The sequence below is a fragment of the Coregonus lavaretus genome (genome assembly GCF_964263955.1).
Source record: "Coregonus lavaretus genome assembly, contig: HAP1_SCAFFOLD_4548, whole genome shotgun sequence".
NCBI lineage: Eukaryota > Metazoa > Chordata > Actinopteri > Salmoniformes > Salmonidae > Coregonus > Coregonus lavaretus.
The window spans coordinates 30,208-49,152 of NW_028165274.1; the positions used below are offsets into that span (position 1 = coordinate 30,208).

The 18,945-nt window shown below is 42.6% G+C and overlaps 1 protein-coding gene across 2 annotated transcripts; it reads right to left on the bottom strand.

Moving 5' to 3' along the window:
• On the bottom strand, window positions 1-4,913 carry LOC311116027 (polyadenylate-binding protein-interacting protein 2B-like). 2 transcript variants are annotated; one of them, XM_084191156.1, is made up of 4 exons: window positions 4,756-4,913; window positions 3,291-3,454; window positions 1,662-1,835; window positions 1-985 (listed from the first exon to the last, which is right to left on the bottom strand). In XM_084191156.1, the coding sequence occupies exons 1-4, from the start codon at window positions 4,760-4,762 to the stop codon at window positions 929-931; spliced, it is 402 nt and encodes a 133-aa protein (XP_084047282.1). In that variant the 5' UTR covers window positions 4,763-4,913; the 3' UTR covers window positions 1-928. The 2 variants fall into 2 exon arrangements, with proteins under 2 accessions (XP_084047282.1, XP_084047283.1); XM_084191157.1 differs by having other exon boundaries at window positions 4,571-4,898.
• Between the last annotated feature and the right edge of the window lie 14,032 nt (window positions 4,914-18,945).

Here is an 18,945-nt window from a genome sequence, read left to right on the forward strand (position 1 = left end):
TCCCCGAGAGGGTACCTGATCTTTATTCCATCATACTTTTGTCCTCATTTTGTTAATGCAAGTTGCACACTGTGACAGGATTTCAACTGAAGTTTTTACAAATCAACCAAACAAAAAAAAAACTAATTGTTGCCACGGAAATCCCTCACAGGTTCCAAGTTGCCTGCCGTCAGCTCCGCCCTCGCAGCCAGATTCCATCCAATCCTTCTGTACACTGCCATCTGTCCATAATCTTTTGCCCAGCCCACTTCCCCCCTACACACCTGACACTACCTACCCTAAAACCAGCCTCTGAGGAATTGAAAAACATGAAGAAAAAAAAGAAACTGCAACAATGACCAGGGGAGATACAAATCTCCATCCACGATCACCACGGTGACAGAGACTCGCACGGCTGCACTTAGAGATCGAAGATAAAGAAAGAACAAAAATAAACACCAAACTTCCTACGCGGATATGACCTCCAGTTCTGCCGTCTGTCTGTCCAATAAGAACATCTTATACTGATGGCCCCTCCCATCCAATAGGATTATTTTATACTGATATGGCCCCTGCCCACCCTGCTCCCATCACAGCCCCTGGCCTAGTTTACCACATAGGAACAAAACGGAAATAAAAGGTTGTGTTCCCCTGCTCAGACGGTGCTGACGCATTCCAGATCTTACAACGCCTGATAGGTATTTTATGTATCAGCTAATTACAGCAATCTGGTGTCGATGACTTGGCACGTAACCATAGGTTGATGCATGCAACGTCTGAGCAGGGGAATGCGACCAAAAGCTTATTGAAGAGTATACCCCAGCCCACCCTCCAACCCCGCCCCATGTACCCCACACAGCGCAAAAGCAGGCGAGTGTAAGGGTGTCTGCTGGGAAGCCAGCAGTCACAAAGAGTCTTTATGAGGGTTCCCCCTACTGGCGGGAGGACCCTAGTATTTCATTCCCGGAACAAACTCCTTCGCCTCTGGGTTCAAGCTGCTCTTGCGCTGTAAAAAGAGAGGAGAGATTTAGTATAGGAGTACATCAAAAGGACCTAAACCTGTATGAACAGGTAAAAATAACAGGGCCTCAACATTAAAAGCTGATAGATAAAGAGCAGACACCGAACAAATAGTTTGGATTGTAACGCATCACAGGATAGTTTCTCGAGCGAATGGTCGGTTCCCTGACAGATTAAGCATACTCCTGGACTAATGGAGAATTTCCATTGAGCATGGTTTTTAGTCTAGGACTAGGCTTAATCTTTTTCTGGGAAACCGGTCTAAGAGTAGGAGCGGTATGGTGTCTGATCAAACAACTGGAGAAGATGGACCGTCCCTAAGGTATCTAGGTACTGAATGTGGATGACACTCCACAGTAAAAACTGAACTTTTCAGGCTTTTAACTCTCAGGTGAACACTAAGGGCAGGTTTCCAGGACAAAAGATTAATCCTTGTCCTGGACTGAGAAGAACTTTCAATGAAGTATTGCCATTGAATATGCTTTTTAGACCAGGACTAGACTTAATATGTGTCTGGGAAACTGGCCCTATAAATAGTGACGTTTCGGTCGACGACGCTCATCAGACATGCTGCTCATGTCTGCTAAATGACATAAATGTAAATGTAGAGAGTAAGCAGACTATGACACATTCTGACGCACAAACATTCTGACGGTACTCACCGCGAGTTCATCAGCATTGCCGTTGGAGACAGAAAGCCCATTGAGCTGTTGCTGAATCTGTCCCACCCCCGGGGCGAGGTCTCTGGCGGGGATGAACCAATCCTGATCCTCCTCTTCCAGCATTTCCTGGAAACAGCGTTCTAAGAACTCCTGCTCCAGAAGCTCCTCTTCCACCTGGGATGACCACACAATAGGGAAAGAAGGGGGGGGGGGATTACAACCAGCAGCAGTTGATTATTTCTTAATATTTATTTCCTTGATTCCTCATGTCCTCTATCCTTGCCTCCTTCTCAAAGAGCACTGGAGGGTGGTCCAGGTCTGAGGGGAGTGTACAAAAAAATTAAGAACAACTTCCTAATATCGAGTACCCCCCCCCCCCCCCTCGCCCTCAGAATGGCCTAAATTCGATGGAGCATGGACTCCACAAGGTGTCGAAAGCATTCCACAGGGATGCTGGACCACAACGCTCCAATGTAATATGGGTCCTTTCTTTTTGCCGTTTGAGCTAGAGACAAGCCGTTTTCTTTGCTTTAAAGCTGAAAGCATGCCTGTCGCGAAGCCGTTTTCCCTCTCGATTGACAGCGAACTTGCAAAGCCTACTCAGACTGCCCTATGCTCTTGGTTATACCAGGGATAAAATGAAACAATGTATTAACTTTGCTCGCTCTGCGGGCTGCTCCAATGTATGAAATGTACAAATGTAACAGAAGACTGAATTTATAAACAAAACTGACTTTATACGCATTTTGTAAACAGGCGCCAGCGGGTTCTTTAAATCGGTGGGGCCGAAAATTTTGTATTATCATATATTCTTTTTGTACTACGGTATTCTCAAATGTTGATGTCATAAGTATCATAACGTTTTGGTACCGTAATACCAGTATATAACACTACTCTGAATGGCACACATACACAACCTATGTCTCAATAGTCTCAAGACTTAAAAACCCTTTTTTAACCTGTCTCCTCCCCTTCATCTACACTGATTGAAGTGGATTTAACAAGTTAAATCAATAAGGGATCATAGCTTTCACCTGGTCAGTCTGTCATGACAGTGCATGTCAGAATAGAAACTATAGCATGAAGTCCAAGGAACTGTCTGTAGATCTCCGAGATAGAATTGTGATGAGGCATATATCTGGGGAAGGGAATATGGAACTACCCAGACTCTGCCTAGAGCTGGCCGTCCGACCAAACTGAGCAACCGGGTAAGAAGGGAAAACCTGCCAGAAGGACAATAGTCTCTACAGCACTTTATGGGAGAGTGGCACATGACAGCACGGCTGGAGATTGCAAAAAGGCACGTGAAAGACAGAGCATAAGGCAAATGATTTTGTGGTAACTATTTCGCTACTGCTCCCCATCTAACTTAACAGAGCTTGAGAAAATCTGCAAGGAAGAATGATCATGCCCCTTAATCTGGTTGAAGGTCCCCTAATGGTTGGGACTGAGTAAGGTAACCTAATCCTAGATCTGTGTACAAGGCCTGGCAATATCTACCCAGGGCAACATTACTCACCTTTTAGTGTGTGGTCTGTACATCTGTGTGGGTGTCCCTCTGTCTATATGTGTGGTGTGTGTGTGTGTGTGTGTGTGTATGTACATAATGAGTGGTCCTAAATCACTGACCTGTCTGTTGTAATCCTCCTCGTTCTCCATCCACATGTAGTCAGCGAAGGGGTTGTTGTTGCCCCCCTCTCCCTCCTTGTGCCCGTTGGCCACGTTCTCTTTCCCGGGGGCACTGCTGCCGCCTGGTGTTTTTGCCATCTCAGGACTGTTCATCTCCGCAGGCTCTGTAGGGTTAACGGTTTCACACAGGCATTAATGGCAGCCCACTTGAAAAATTAGGCAAATGCTTATAAAATTGACAGTAATGCTCAGTTTGCATATACTGAATAAATGACGTGTTTAATAAACATGAAGGTCAAAAAACGTACCTAAACATAAGAGCAGAAAGTTAAACCATTATCTACCCACACAGTACTGTACTGTCATGAAAATGTATCTTGCCAAAACGCAAATAACAAAGTGCAGATGTAATTATTTTACTTTATACTTAGCTAGTTAGTAGTATCACAGATAAGTGTTAGGCTAGTTATCATAACCTTTACTAGTGTCATTCCAGTTAGAGTAGACCCAGAGAGTAGAGAGTCAGTGGCTGCGCTTCCAGCTGACGTGGCTACAACTACTAGCTAGCCAGCTGCTACCGTTATAAAGGAAGCGCTCGACAATACCTAGCTAACGCGTTACCTGTATCGTCAGCATTGAAGGATGCACATGTCATGAGACAAAATAGTGATGATGACAAACACCACATGGCGCTCGAGGCCTACCTGCAACAAGCCAGCCAGACAATTTGCTAACTGGAGTACCGTTAGTTACAGCTAATATTACCGTTCGTCGCAGCACAACTCCGATTTTGAGTATTGGCACAGTTTGCTAGTGAGCTAGTTACAGTAGATGGTAAACAATGTTAGCTAACTAACTACGTAGCTAGCAAGTGTGATAGCTAGCTAGCGAACTTAGAAAACTAGCATGGACTAGCTAGCTAACTAACAATAGCTAGCTAACTAGCTAATTTAAGCCGTCAAAATAATTTGTGATAAAAAGGGTTGTAGTTTCGGCTAAATTTACTGTAGCCAGCAAGTCACTGATTGAACAAGTTAGCTAGCTAGTTAAGTTAGCATTCGCTAGATAACTAACACAGCGTGCAATCACCCTACGAAAAAGGATTCGGGTTACTACTAGCGAGCTAGAAAGCTACTTGGCTAGCGCGAGCTCGCTAACTAACTTGAAATATTTAAAAACACGCATATTGGATGACACATGGACTAACTTGGCTAGCTAGCTGTTTTTGATGTACAGAGTGGATGTTACGTAATCTGTAACTAGCAAAGCCTTCTCCCTACCTTGGGTTGTCTTTATAGCTAGCTATAAAACTGTTGGCAGGTAGCTAGCTGGTAGTGGTAGCAACAAGCTCAACCAAATTTAGCTTACTTAGCTCAAAGGCTAACTGCGTGACATGCACACACAATTCAGGTCAAATGGTATCTGGAATGCACACTAGCCAGTAGCGCAACAAAAACGTAGCTACCTGGCATCGTTGGATAATTATTTCAAGACCACCCGATATTTCTCCAATGTTTGACAGGGCAATTCGTCGACTTTTTAAGCTAATTTGCTATCAAGCTAGCCAACTCCCTACATTCCACCAAGACGCTCACGGGGTACTTCCGTTTCGTCGTTGCGTTCCCCCAACCCGCTTTATCAGTCGTCATATACCTACCTCAGCGTATCAACTGAGAGGTTGATGTCATGGGCATGCGATTAGGTGGTTACTTCATACACTGTATGTATAATATTCAGAAATCTAGGAAAACGTTATCTTGATAAAGATGTCATGTCAATTTTATTTTAAGGTCACATAAATGTATTTTGCTTTTAACCCTTGTGCTTTGCTGGAAAAAAATGACATCCATTATGTTACGGGTCAAATTGACCCGCACAGTTTAAACACACTCAAGACAGTCAAAGAATTAAGTAAAAACAGAAACAACTTTATTTTGTCTTATCAGACATTTCAGAAAGAAGAAATACAATACTTTTTATTTTTTTTAAACAATATTTAAGAACTATTTGTTAAACATATTTCCTTTCTCACAAACAAGATTTTTCAGTTTCCCCAAGTAGGTTTTTTCCCCCCCTATTGGTCCATATTATCCCTTCAGTCTTTCTCTCTACATGTTGAACACAATGTGTGTGTGTGCTTTCTGCAGATGTATTTATTGCATTCTACACAAGTGGTGCTTGTTTTACTGTCTTGTCGAGGGGGGCAGAGCTGGCATCTTTTCCGTTTCTTGCCACTGCCTGTATCCACTGGATCCATTTCTGGTTGATTGGAGGCATGTGTTGATGGTCCAGCTTGAATTTTCTGGACGGCAGATGCAGCTGCTGTCGACCGAGGAGGCCGGACTCTCCTCTGGATCTTGGGAGTGATGAGAGCTTTGCCGAGCTCCTCTAGGAAAAGCCGGCGTCGGTACAATTTGCCACCATTCCATTGCTGGTTGATTTCAGTCCACAGGACATAGGCATTGTAAGCAGACACATCCACAATGTTGTAGAAAATCACCAAAGGCCAGCGGGCAGTCATGCGCTGACAACTATATGTTGCTGTGACTTTATCCAAATTGTCAACTCCTCCTTTGGTGGAATTGTAGTCCAGTATTATTTGTGGCTTGATGTCCTCTCTTGCACTCAGCGATGCATCTTTGTGCATTGTGCTCATTACAAGAACATTCTTGTTCTTCTTTGGGCAGTATGAAACAACAGTTGCATTTTCAGAGAAAGCAAATTTAGAGGAATGCACAGTTCTGCCCTGCATTTTCAGAAGCTCACTGGGAAGTTCAGGTTTGTTTTTTCTGATTGTTCCAACCATGGTCAGCTTTCTCTTCTGTAGTTCAACACCAAGGCGGTAGGATGTGAAGAAGTTGTCACACGTGATGTTATGACCTTGCAGCCCTTCACTCATGTCCAGCACCACCCGCATCCCCTGGTTTTTCTCAGGCACTCCGCCGGGTGGCTTCCCAGTGTAAACTTGCATATTCCATGCATAGCTTGATGTGGCATCACATGCTGCCCATATTTTGATGCCATATTTTGCAGGCTTGTTTGGCATATACTGTCTGAAGGGACAACGTCCTCTGAATGGAACAAGGCGTTCATCAACTGTAACATGAGGACTGGGATTGTACAGTAACGGTAGAATTTCCACCCATTTATCCCATACATCTCTGATTGCAGCTAGTTTGTCTCTTTCACGTCGACCCGGTCTGGTATCACGGTTATCAAAGCGAATCACCCGAGAAATTATGTGGAATTCTTGTAGAGACATTGTTGCCCGAAATATTGGCCTTCCATTCTCTTCATTCCACAGGCTGGCCGTTGCTTCTCCGTTTGACCGGTAGACTCCAGCTAATATGAGCAATCCAATGTATGCATGCAAGTCAATCCGATCCAGTGGCTTCCAGTTCTCTTGAAACACACGGCTCCCCTCCAAGTTGGTCATGTCCAGAACAATCTTCTCTATTGCTTGGGGTAAAAAGAGCTCAAAAGCTGATTGTATGTCATGGACTCGAGTGACAGCAAATCGTGTAGGTCCTGGAACCATTTTTATTACATTGGAAGCTGAGAGTCTACCTTGACCTCGTTGTGGTGACGGTGACCATTCAATATGACCATCTTTAGACTTCCATGTCTTCTCTTCTCTTGATGATGCTTGTTGCATGCTCTGTCTCTCATCTGATGTAGGGGATGGTACGGCAGACTCCTCCTCTGAATCCTCTTCAATGAAGACAAAATCTGGATCATCAACAGCATTGTCCTCTATCTCTGAAATATCCTCTGTCTCTGAAACCTCGTCTTCTTTTTCACTGTCACAGTCCAGAATTTGTGATAAGACTTCATTGATTGAAAATCTTTTGGAGCTCATTTTTGAGTGTCTGTGTCAGGGACCTGCTGCTCTCACACTGAGGAGAAGCTTGGGAAAGCCCTTTTTAACCCAAACACAATTCTAAAAGTGCAACCAGGACCAGTCAAAACAAAATACATCAAAGACACTTTTTTGTTTTGCACCTGTGCAAATATATATACACATGAAAGCCTCCGGGTCAAAATGACCCACAACATCATGTTTGTATACAAAATGTACACAGACATTCCACAACACATCAGTGTGTCCACATTTTGCAGTTAGGTTCATGACCCTAAATGAGGAAAAGTCATGTAATTTCATGGCGAAAAAGAGTGGTTAACTAGTATTTTAGACAACGCAAAAGTGGAAACGGGTCAAATTGACCCACAACATAACAGGAGGGTTAACCCAGCCCCCTGACAAACACACACACCTGGCTGTGACGCACATTGAAGCAACTTAAGGGTTAATTGCCTTGCTCCAGGGCATAACGGCAGGAGATAGATTGGGATTTGAACCAATGACCCTCTGGTTGCTGTCCCTCTTCTCTCTCCAACCTAGGCTACCTGCCTCTGAGCATTTGCAACTACCTGCATTTGCCTACTGCCTCCCCTCTTTGTCCCTGGCTCTTCAAATGTCACCTCACCCTGTCTGTTGACAAGGCTATGGAAATGCCACGACACTGCAAAAACGGGCTGTTAGCGCAAAAAAATGCATTAATTCATTTGAATTCATTGCAGGCAAAGGTTTTCTTTGTCATCTGCCATTTATAAACTGCGCTGGCTGTTTATCGGTGTTATTAGACTAATCATCTGGATCAGCCCAATACATTAAAAGTACAACATTTTAGTAGACACTCTTATCCAGAGCAACTAGGGTTTAGTGTCTTGCTCAAGGGCACGTCAACAGATTTTTTAATTAGCTTGGGGGATTCAAACCAGCCACCTTTCAGTTATTGGCCTAACGCTCTTAACCGCAGGGCTACCTTCTGCCCTATAGAGGATTATCCACCTCAAAAAGCACAAAAAATAGGATTTCGACACCGACAATCTTGTCGTTATGAAATCGTTTCTGTAGTTATAAACAAATAAGATAAGCATTCCTGCAACATTATTTTGTTGAAGACAAATTAAATGAATTGATTGCACCCAAATTGGCCATTTCAATTTATAGGATTCATATAATATTCATTAAACATAGTACCCAACATCAGACTTGGACCAAACCACTTCTTAACAATGATTAAAATGTGAGGAATCCAAATAAATGGTAAAAAGCCACCCAAGGAACCCCGCCAAACCCCACACCAAGCCCACCCCAACGGCCAGCATACATGATTAGTTCTCTATGTCTGACAAGTAGTATGAAGCTGCGGCTAGGAGTATTGTTTCTTCATACTATGTTATGTATTCTCTGTGATTTTGGTGATGGTTATTTTCCCCGGTTCAGAGAAATCAGTCATTGAGGTTTCTAGGTTTATGTACAATCAGGTTATGACCAGCAGATGGTGCTGTTCCTGATATTAGTTGAAAAAAGTGTGAAGAACCCCCCCACCCCTCCCCCAATCAATGTTAATTCAAGACTGAACCTTCAAATGATAATAATTTATAAATGCAGAGTGAATAGTTAAAATTAGAACAATGTATTTGCCCAAAGAAAAATCATAAGAAAACGAAAAACTGCGTTGAGGACTACTCATTGCTCATTTCATTCTTTCACTTTCTTTCTTTCTTCATTGCATCTTCTATTGCAGTGATGTCGCTACATCCCACATGATATTGGCAACCAGTTGCAGTGGTTGATTCCTTAATGGTGCAGATGATGCTTGTTTTTCATACACAACATGTGTCTTCCCTGTTTGGCCAAGAAAATGATCTTGCTGGATAACTTGAGGGGATGAATTTCAACTATACGTCCATGTTTTCTATAATCCACAGCATTGGCAATTCCAATCCAGCACTCATCATCATAGCAGCAAACTAGAACATCAGCTGTAGGCTCATCAATGGGTTTCCCAAGGACAAAGTCAAACTTAATGGCATAATCTGTGTCACTACAAACTCTCTCTCTCTCTCTCTCTCTCTCTCTCTCTCTCTCTCTCTCTCTCTCTCTCTCTCTCTCTCTCTCTCGATAACAATCCTCCTCTCTCTCTCTCTTTCTCTTTCTCTCTCTCTCTCTCTCTCTCTGTCACAACTACACCTTCAGCCACCCCCACCAAGCCACCCGTGTTTCTCCCGTCTGTAAACTGATGCTGCCCATCACCTCACTTAATGGACCACACCTGAAATGCAAATGTTTTCCACTGGTTATGACAACCCTAAGTGATGTTTAGTATGATTGAAGAGAATATGCCATGGTGTGTAGAATGTGTTATGGATGGATAGGCCCCTGAGTTTTTCCAGACCAGGTCAGGTCAAAAGATCAGGAAAAACTCCAGGACCTAGTTACACAATATGGTGATCAGTGCATTATAGCTGGAACAGCCCTCTAATTTCAAGGATAATTATATTGAAATATGATTATTGCATTGTTCCCCACAATTAAAACAGGGAGGGGACTATGGATCTGTGTCCATCCATCCTTCAGTTAGTCACACGCGGTATCTCAGACAGCACTGGTGTCATGACTTCGGCCGGGGCTGCCTCCCCTCCTTGTTCGGGCAGGCTTCGGCGTTCGTCGTCACCAGTTTACTAACCACTGCCGCCCCCAATAAACATTACCTTTGTCTTGTCTTGTCAATCACACACACCTGGTTCTAATCCCTTCATTAATCTGTGTATAAGTGTTCCCTCTGCCCCCTTGTCCTTGTGGATGAGCGTAGCGTACCGTAGCTACGCGTACATTTTGTTGCCAGGGTAGAGTTTCCCCCTGTGCCTATGTATTATTGGATTCTACCGTTACAGTGTATTTGCCAGGGATGAGAGTTTCCCCTGAGCCTGTTTCGTTTATCTCTATTTGAGCGCATTTGTGTGTCCACGAAGGAATAAACTCTGTATTCGGTGATTACCCTCCTGCGCCTGACTCCTTCCATCACACTCATCACAACTGGCCCGATTTTTATGAAAATTGGTTAAAAGATGCGTCTTGCCATAGAGATCCGTCATTTACTTTTACTATTATACAGTAATCTCCTGTCTCGTTTGAGCTTCAATTGTTGTCACTAATTGGCCCAAGTGGGGGCGGGGCGCTGCATCATTCGTGCGGGACAACATGTTTACTGTTGCCTTGTTAGTTATTATAATTATTGTTATTATTTATTATAAATATACAGACATACTTTGTTTATCATCTTTAAAAAAGACAGGGAGTTCCTTAACAAGTACAGTATTTATTGAATCATCATCCCCAACAATATCTACATTGTAACTTTCAAGCACAATCATCATCTATAATTTCAAGAGAAAACACATGTACATGTTTAGTGGCAGTCTGTTTCTGCGTTAGTCAGCTGAATTGTCTGTCTCTCTTCCAATAAAATATCATGCTAAAGTTTAAACAGAATGACACAAGGTCTATTTACAAACAAGTACATTATAGCCGGGATTCAATACGAAACCACGCTATATCACGCTTGACATTTAAAGGTAATTTCAAATTGAGCCGACATGTGCAGCGTTTACCTTCAAAGTCTTCTCCGCGAGCGCGGTACCATTGACTTTAAAAACTGCATTGTTTACAAGTGCGATCGGATTGAATCCCGGCCTGTATATCACAATTTTATTTCTAAATATGAAAGATTTGAGAAGTGCTTGGGCTGGTTTACACTCTATGTGGGTACATAAACTGCAGACCCAATATTACTAAACAAAATCGACAGGGAGGGGAATCAAACCATCACTTTCTACGCTACTGATTACATTGGAAAATCATTTAAACATCATGAATTGGAAAACAGTAACTCCATATTGAAGAAAATCACACATTTTTATTCACAAATGAATATGAAAAAACATAGAACATAAATATAATGAAACTGTACATTTTTTTAAAGCACTAATGGTTGAAGAGATTTTGACTTGATGTCTTAGAGACCTCTGATACAGGGCAGCTTCCCAACCCTGTGGAGGTAGAGGAGGGGCTGCACAAACCCAGAGATTACAACAATGCACATACAAATAGACATGCCTATGAAAAAGTAAAGGAAGGCAATGTAACTTTTAGTCTGTGCCATCAGTGCCAGTGGCAATTGAGACACCACAGCATACACCAGGATAATCAAAATGATCTTAAAGGCCTTCATCTTAATGCTGTTTGTCCCCTCCCTCTCTCCATCCCCCGGCCCTGGACGTTTCAGAGCCCAGAGAACTGAGAGGCAGCAGAATGACATCAGCAAAAAATAGATCATTGATTGGGCAAATATAGAGTAGAAGAACACTGGTGAATATTTAGCAAACAAAGATAGACAGCAGTACCCAAGAACCATCAGCCAGACAACACTACAACACCCCACCCTGTATCTTAGGGGTTTGTACTTCAGGAAGACCACAGGGTGGACCACCGCCAGGTAGCGCTCCACACAGATACAGGTCAGGAACAGGGGACGGCCAGTGAAAAGAAACCCATATGAAAAAGCAGCAACTTTTGCGATAAAATCAGACTGGACGTAGAGTTCAGCCAGGCTGGCGGTATTAAAGAGACAGTAGAGGATCTCAGACACGGTCAGGTTGAGAGAGAAGAACTCTGTGGCCGTCGTCCCTCCAGCTCCAGTCAGTATCAGCCACAGGATGTAGACATTGGTGGGGAGACCCAGGATGATGTTGATTGAAAAGGAAGCAGTAAGAAACGGGTATAAGTATGCCACAAGGACATCCAGTACACCCTGGTTAATGAGGGAGATAGGAGGAGGGGTGGACGTTACATTAACTTTTGTTAAGTTCATGTCAACGACACATGCAACTGTAATGTGTGAAAGTTCTTGAGATCTGTAGTAAAAGAGAGAGAGAGAGAGACAAAGAAAGAGAGGGAGGAGGGGGGGAGAGAGAAGAAGAGAGAGGGAGAGAGGAAGAAACAGAGAGGGGAGAAGGATTGTCTTACAAGCAACAGGATCATGAGTATTTATTTAGCTATAACTGCTGTCTTTACTTATCTTATACTGTTTGCACATGTAATCATTCTGTAACCACGGCGATAGGATGTTAGGTACTACTCTGGTACTGCTGGTGAGCAACTAGGTGTGCTAAAAAGTAGAACAACAACTAATGAGGCTAAATTAAGAAAGATACTCTCTCACAATCTTCTATAGGTATTATATGGTGTTGGCTAACTATATCTTAACTACATGCACTAGCGATGATCACTTTGTGAACATGACGAAATATCACAATATGTCGATATATTTGCATAAATTGTCAATATTCAGATTACATTTTTTTTTTTTTTTCTTACATCTAATTTGGTCATAAGCTACATAAATCTATTTCAACTGAAGTTTAAATTATAATATTTTAAATGATTCTTTTGTAAATAATAGACAAAGGTTTGGCTAACCTGTGTAGACGCAGCGTCCCTCTCCTCTGGGGTGTGGTGTGGTTGTCTATCACTGGTGCTGGAGCTAATACTGTATATACAAATCTCTGCCTGACCCTGTCCTGCTCTGCCACACCTGAGTGACACGTCAACCTGGTGATTTAGACCACAGTGCATCCAAAATAGCACCCTATTCCCTATGGGCCCTGATCAAAAGTAGTGCACTATATAAGGTATAGGGTGCCATTTCAGACGTCGACCAGAGCACCGACAAGAGGAGTGTCAGTTTGTAGGCAAATAAGATGCACTCTTGGTTTAAGAGCGTCTGCTAAATGACTTAAATGTAAATGTAAATGTAAAGCAGTGATATGACAACTTGGTCGGCCACGTCCCTCTTAAAAACCTACAAATAATAATAAACAAAAAAAAGAAACAACCCATTTCACTCCAATTAACAAAGTAACAGTTAACAAAATATTTTATACAGAAAGAGGAATCAAGGAAAATCCTGGAGGTAACAAACTACTGTGAAATTAAATTGATAAAACAAGATGATAAAAATCTGATCAAAAGTGCTTTACAATCAAAGATTAAAGATGCAATTTAAGTTTCTGTCTGCTCTAGAAGGACCCCTGATTGGAGATCAGACACAGCTTTTCAATAGGCCTGTGTTCAAATCCTATTTGAAGTCTTTTAAATGCTTTGAACTTTGCTCTAGACCAGGGATGTTCAATTCCGGTCCTGGAGGACCAAAACCCTTCTGTTTTTTTGTTCTACCTGGTAGTTAATTGCACTCACCTGGTGTCCCAGGACTGAATGTGTCTCTTATTATAAGGAGAGGATGAAAAACAGAATAATTTAGTCCCTCCAGGACCGTCATTGAACAGGCCTGATCTAGACTGGGTCGGGAGTAGGGTAAAGTTGGGATCATAAATCAGGGATGAGGTCATGGATGGGATCATGGATCAGGGATGAAGTCATGGATGGGATCATGGATCAGGGATGAGGTCATGGATGGGATCATGGATCAGGGATGAGGATAAGAGCATCTACCAAATGACTAAAATGTCAATGTAAGATGGAGAGAGATAGCCAGTGAGAATTCTATACCATGATCTATTATTGTGAATTTCTATCACTGACATTATTTACAGTGGGGAAAAAAGTATTTAGTCAGCCACCAATTGTGCAAGTTCTCCCACTTAAAAAGATGAGAGAGGATTGTAATTTTCATCATAGGTACACGTCAACTATGACAGACAAATTGAGAAGAAAAAAATCCAGAAAATCACATTGTAGGATTTTTAATGAATTTATTTGCAAATTATGGTGTAAAATAATTATTTGGTCACCTACAAACAAGCAAGATTTCTGGCTCTCACAGATCTGAAACTTCTTCTTTAAGAGGCTCCTCTGTCCTCCACTCGTTACCTGTATTAATGGCACCTGTTTGAACTTGTTATCAGTATAAAAGACACCTGTCCACAACCTCAAACAGTCACACTCCAAACTCCACTCTGGCCAAGACCAAAGAGCTGTCAAAGGACACCAGAAACAAAATTGTAGACCTGCACCAGGCTGGGAAGACTGAATCTGCAATAGGTAAGCAGCTTGGTTTGAAGAAATCAACTGTGGGAGCAATTATTAGGAAATGGAAGACATACAAGACCACTGATAATCTCCCTCGATTTGGGGCTCCACGCAAGATCTCACCCTGTGGGGTCAAAATGATCACAAGAACGGTGAGCAAAAATCCCAGAACCACACGGGGACCTAGTGAATGACCTACAGAGAGCTGGGACCAAAGTAACAAAGCCTACCATCAGTAACACACTACGCCGCCAGGGACTCAAATCCTGCAATGCCAGACGTGTCCCCCTGCTTTAGCCAGGCCCGTTTGATGTCCAGGCCCGTCTGATGTTTGCTAGAGTGCATTTGGATGATCCAGAAGAGGATTGGGAGAATGTCATATGGTCAGATGAAACCAAAATATAACTTTTTGGTAAAAACTCAACTCGTCGTGTTTGGAGGACAAAGAATGCTGAGTTGCATCCAAAGAACACCATACCTACTGTGAAGCATGGGGGTGGAAACATCATGCTTTGGGGCTGTTTTTCTGCAAAGGGACCAGGACGACTGATCCGTGTAAAGGAAAGAATGAATGGGGCCATGTATCGTGAGATTTTGAGTGAAAACCTCCTTCCATCAGCAAGGGCATTGAAGATGAAACGTGGCTGGGTCTTTCAGCATGACAATGATCCCAAACACACCCCCCGGGCAACGAAGGAGTGGCTTCGTAAGAAGCATTTCAAGGTCCTGGAGTGGCCTAGCCAGTCTCCAGATCTCAACCCCATAGAAAATCTTTGGAGGGAGTTGAAAGTCCGTGTTGCCCAGCGACAGCCCCAAAACATCACTGCTCTAGAGGAGATCTGCATGGAGGAATGGGCCTAAATACCAGCAACAGTGTGTGAAAACCTTGTGAAGACTTACAGAAAACGTTTGACCTGTGTCATTGCCAACAAAGGGTATATAACAAAGTATTGAGAAACTTTTGTTATTGACCAAATACTTATTTTCCACCATAATTTGCAAATAAATTCATAAAAAATCCTACAATGTGATTTTCTGGATTTTTTTCTTCTCATTTTGTCTGTCATAGTTGACGTGTACCTATGATGAAAATTACAGGCCTCTCTCATCTTTTTAAGTGGGAGAACTTGCACAATTGGTGGCTGACTAAATACTTTTTCCCCCCACTGTATTGGTGGAAGAACATATCCCATTTCCTTCTCTGAATTATAATGATAATATAATTAGCATAAAGTAAAATACTAGATCTCTGTTTGAATAAAAAAAAAAAAATTATAATATACCTTGTTCAAATTGATATTTAAAGCAGTAAACACCTCTATGGATGAAATAGAGCTTGCTGCTTTGTCCCGGTCTCTGATAGAAGTGTTCAGTAGAACAGAGAGTGATCTGTGATAGTCAAATCCACACCTAGAAAGCACACCTGTGTGTGCGTGTGCATGTGTGTGTGCTTACATGTGTGTGTGTGTGGTCTACACGTCACCCTAGTAATGAATTACATCTCTGTTGGACACGGGCTGTCAGCAGGTAGCATTAGACATGCAAAACTATGTGCAGCATTGAAAAAGGATGGGATGCTTGTGGAACTTTCCATACAATCATATTGTTGTTATAACGCCACACGTTCCATGACAACCTTTGTCTGCAAGCCTTATCAAGATATATAGCATTATAGCGAGAATACCGTAGCGACCATAACCCAACATCTAACCACCTCGTCAATACATTCAGATCTCTTGGCATAACTGGTTTTTAGCCCCGGCCGGGACTACCCCCTGAGTTCGCTACACTACAGTAAAATAATGACCTTTTCAATAAAGTCTATTGTCGGTAATACCAATTACCCCACCGAAGACATTCTTTAAACAAGTATACTCTGTCATAACAGACTTTATATGGGCAAATAAATAAAAGAAAACTAATAAAATCAAAAGGAAGAAAAGGAAATATTTTTTACAAGAACCAATATATAATAAATATCGCTGACAAAATGTAAATGTAATTTTGGACTTACCAATGTAGTTTCAAATACATGCAACTTCAAAGTTATATATCACAACATTTTGATTTGAAACCTACGAAGGTGGTTTGAAATGTGGCTTGAAATATCTTATTCCATGTGCTTTTTGGACCGAAAAAGAAGAGATTGGAATCAGCTACGCCAATTTTTATTTTATTTGAGTCACTTCAAACTGCCAATGTGAACAAGGCTTAAGTGACAGCACCAGTACAGTAGCTAAGGACAGGAGACTTCCTAACCACGTGACGTGGCCGTAAAAATCACAACAACAAAAAACTGATATAGTTTCCATTGTATCCATAGAGATTACAGTAGTGAGAGCATTCATTTGTTGTACTTGTCCCCCGTGGGAATCTAACCCACAGCCCTGGTGTTGCAAGCACAATGTTCTACCAACTGAGCCACACATTACCAGAGTTTTGTTTAGGAAGTGTATATTCGACCAGGCAGATCCAGGCATATGATTAGACATAGAAAATTGGTTATGTTCAGGACTAATGTCAGGGGTTAAGGTTAGGCTTAGGGGGATGGGTGTAGCGCAAGGGGCTAAGGTGCGTAGAAGGAAACAGCCGTCCCTGTGAACATCAGCGTGACTCCCCAGGCCCCGGCCGCCCACCCCACCCTGTACCTTAAGGGTTTGTACTTCATGTAGACCACAGGGTGGACCACCGCCAGGTAGGGCTCCACACAGATGCAGCACTGGATCACGGGACGGCTGAAGAGTAGGAGAGAGGCAGAAGTGGCTCTGGTATCTTGTGACGAGGTAGACGGCGTCGGCTACAGGGATGAACAGGCTGTATACAATCTCTATGATGGCCATATTGAACATTAAGATCTCCGTGGCAATGGAGGCAGAGCCAGCGCCGGTGATGAGCCAGAGAGTGTAGCCATGGATGGGGAAAGCCAGAGCCAAAGCTGTGAGTTCACAGGCAAGGAACACTGAGGTTAGGTCCTTACAGGATTCCCAGTGTAGGTTTAGGTCTTCAGGGTGGGAGAGGTTTAGAGAAGGGGAGTTTACTTCTGTGAAATTAATTTCTACCAGAAAATAGATTAATTGAGTGAACGGCAATGATGTGGTTAAAAGAGAGAGTTACGCAGTGTGACAAATGCAGCCCTGCAAGAGACATTGAGGGAGAGAGAGAGAGAGAGCGAGAGAGAGAGAGAGAGGTGGGGAAGAAAGGAGAGAACATACTTCGTCTGAACCAAAAAGTGAGACACAAGGTTTTTCCAGAACACAGACGACATGCAATTCAATGAATTTTGGTGAAGTAAGAGATACATGTACAGGTACTGATGAGGGGATATGAACCAGGTGTGTGTAATAAACAAGAAAAAACCAATGGAATGATGAGATGAGGAGCGGCAGTGGCTAGAAGGCCGGTGACGACGACCGCCGAAGCATGTCCGAACAAGGAGAGGAGGCAGCTTCGGAGGAAGTCATGACAGCAACATAATAGGAAAAATGCCAAGGGGGGTGAATACTTTCACAAGCCACTTACAGGGGGTTATTTGAAGATCCTTACGTAGAGTATTATAGATAGAGCCCTCTGCAAAGGGTTCTACCCAGCACCAAAAAGGGTTCCCCTATGGTTCTACTTAGCACCTTTTTTTCTAAGAATGTACCACCATTGATTTGGCTGAGTTCTCCCCTACCACAGTTAAACATCTAGCCATCTAGTGATTGCCATATCTTCCAATGTTTAACATCTATCCATCTAGTTGTTACCATATCTAAAACGTATCTAGATACAGTTGGTTGTGTGACCTCATCACTACCACTCATCTACAACGACCACAACCACTAATCTGTGTAAACCAGGTTACCATTCATTGACCACTTATCAACAAAAAGCAGGTGGCCATCTCAACAACTACTATGCATATGCAGTGGGCTGGCTACCATATCTCAAGCACTATTCTACCTAAGAGCTGGCTAGCCTGTTGTCTTTTTCCTCCTGTGGCAAGGCAGAGGCTAGTTACCTCAGAATAAAAGACCCATCAGAGGCTAGTTACCTCAGAATAAAGGACCCATCAGAGGCTAGTTACCTCAGGATAAAGGGCACATCAGGGATGTGTTCATTAGGCACCACATGGAAGTGAATTTACTAAATGAGGGAGGGACTACCTGGACTTGTCCAATAAGAAACACTCCTGACTGAGACAGTGAGTCCTCCTGTTGAGTATCAACCGCTGTCCCTGTCTCCACCTTTCACATTGGATTTATTAACTTCAAAATGGTGAGACGAGAGTCATGCTGCCCATCACTCTCAGCCACCCCCACCAACACACCTGTGTTGCTACCGTCTGTAAACTGATGCTGCCCATCACCTCACTTAATGGACCACACCTGACAGGCAAATGTTTTCCACTGGTTATGACAACACTAAGTGATGTTTAGTATGGTTGAAAAGAATATGCTGTGCTGTGTGGAATGTGTTATGGATGGATAGGGCCCTGAGTTTTTCCAGACAAGGTCAGGTTGAACGTTCAGGAAAAACTCCAGGCCCTAGTTACACAATATGGCAGTCAGTACAGAACTATTCAATGTTATTTAATGCAATTTTATGACACCATAATAGTGGGAACTGATAACTCCCTTTAAGGATAAGTATATTGAAATATGATTATTTTATTTGTTATTGTAATTATTGTTATTATTTATTATAAATATACAGACTTATCCTTTACTTTTCCTCTTTAAAGAAATCAGACAGAAAGGGAGCTCCTTATTAAGAATG